A 1,936-nucleotide genomic window follows, 5' to 3' on the forward strand; every position below is an offset into this window, starting at 1 on the left:
AAAAAAAAAAAAAAAAAAATAATGAAATTGAAGTTTAGAAACATGAAGATTTTTCTGAGTCTTGAGAAAGTAACAGAACCAGAGCAGGAAACATCACATTAAAGCCCGTGAGCCAAATCCTTCCCACAGTGCCTGACTTTTATAAATAAAATTTTATTGGAATATAGACATACCCATTTGTTTTTGTATTGACTACATTTGTTTTCATGCTATAGCAGTAGAGTTAATTGTGATTATTTGCTCACCTCTGTTGAAAAGTGACTCAAACATACTCCGTTCCCTTCCTTTTGATAGAATAGATATCTTAGGCATCATTGTAATTCACACTGTGCTCAATATAATGCCATACATAGTGTTTTCAGATTGATCACATGAAATTTGTAGGATGGGAAATTAACTCCCTTTTCTAATTTGAGGAGTTATTATGAGATACTATATTTGGAATATTTTGATAGATGTAAAGGCTATGGAAATGTAAAGTATTATGAATTCATAATACTCAAATAGTTTTGCAGTAAATGAGTAATTCGAGTGCTTCTCCACTTGAATTTTAATACAGTCTCTGGGAACAGTGTATATAAATCCCAAAAATAATAGGATTAGAACTGAACTGGAAGGGATGTTTATTTATTTCAACTATTTGTTATTTCAACGAGATGACTGAAGTCTGGAGACATTCATTCAATAATGTACCTAAACTAAAGTTAGTGGCAGAGAAATTAGTTCAAAAATATAAAATGTCTCGTGGTTTTGTTTTCTTTTCATTTGTTCGCAAATGTTGATTAAGGTTGTATACATTAAACATAATCCATTGTTTTATTTAATTCATAGTCTAGTACAAGAGTTCCAAACCAGGAAGATACATTAATAGACATTATTCTTGAGATGTTATTTTGAATTTAGATTATTTTTCTTATTAAATCTGGAAACAACTTTTTTAATGCAGTTATTCACCTAAAAATAATAGTGTAATATTGTCAAACTGTAAGCATGAGAATGCTAACTCTTGTAAGACTCGGAGACATGTTACGAATGCACCACAAAAATTTAAGAATGACAGAAGTTCCAAAAGTTTGACAGTTTTGTCACAGCATTTAATCTCTTATTCACCAGAATGCCTTGGATGATGCTTATGAAAATCTAACACGCTATAAAGATGCAGTCACCAGGGCAGTAGAGAGCATCACTTCCCTCGAAGCCATTGTTGTACACTACAGAATAGACATTGGTAATCCAGAAGAATCTCTAGAGATGCCTCTTCGAAAACAAGAGGAATTGGAATCCACAATAGCAGACATCCAGGACCTCACTGAGAAACTGGGAATGATATCCAGCCCCGAAGCCAAACTAGAACTTCAGTGTACTTTACAGGAACTGGTTTCTAAGAACTCAGCAATGAAGGAAGCTCTCAAAGTACAGGAAACTGAGGCAGAAAGGTAGGTCCTCTTCCAAAGGTAATCTTTAAGAACATAAAACATAGCTTTAAGACATAATTCAACTATATTTTAAAATACAGTTTTAAGAACATAAAGGTTTTTTTTTTATTAACGTATGCATTAGAGATAATTTGGAAAATACGGTAAAGTAGAAAAAATTACAATGTAATGAAAACTGGTAAATATTGTATTTCTTCTGTTTTTTTTTGTTGTTGTTTTCTTATTTAATATTGGGTACATACAACAGAGTGTTTATAAAAGTATGTGCATGTTATAAGTAATAATGATAAAACTAACATCTGTGTACCCAAAGGTACATCATCAATTTGAGTTCTCTTGTGTGCTCCTTCTCTCTCCTCTCAGAAATAACCATTCTGCTAAATTGTGTTTACTGTTCTCCTTACTTTCATTGTACTTTTACTATGTGTTTGTGTGTCCTGTTGTCACAATTTCAAACTAATACCTAGTGTGTACATTCTTCTGTTTTTTTTTTTTTTTTT

General features: G+C 31.8%; 1 protein-coding gene across 11 annotated transcripts in view; it reads left to right on the forward strand.

The window, feature by feature from the left end:
• Window positions 1-1,936, forward strand: part of SYNE2 (spectrin repeat containing nuclear envelope protein 2) — a 405,273-nt gene that overhangs the window by 214,116 nt on the left and 189,221 nt on the right. For all 11 annotated transcript variants that reach the window (XM_017533965.2, XM_017533967.2, XM_017533970.2 and 8 more), the window contains one exon: window positions 1,114-1,436. In XM_017533965.2, the coding sequence (XP_017389454.1) occupies window positions 1,114-1,436 (323 nt within the window). The remainder of the gene's footprint in view (window positions 1-1,113; window positions 1,437-1,936) is intronic.

Source organism: Cebus imitator, unplaced genomic scaffold (assembly GCF_001604975.1).
Source record: "Cebus imitator isolate Cc_AM_T3 unplaced genomic scaffold, Cebus_imitator-1.0 Scaffold83, whole genome shotgun sequence".
Taxonomy (NCBI): domain Eukaryota; kingdom Metazoa; phylum Chordata; class Mammalia; order Primates; family Cebidae; genus Cebus; species Cebus imitator.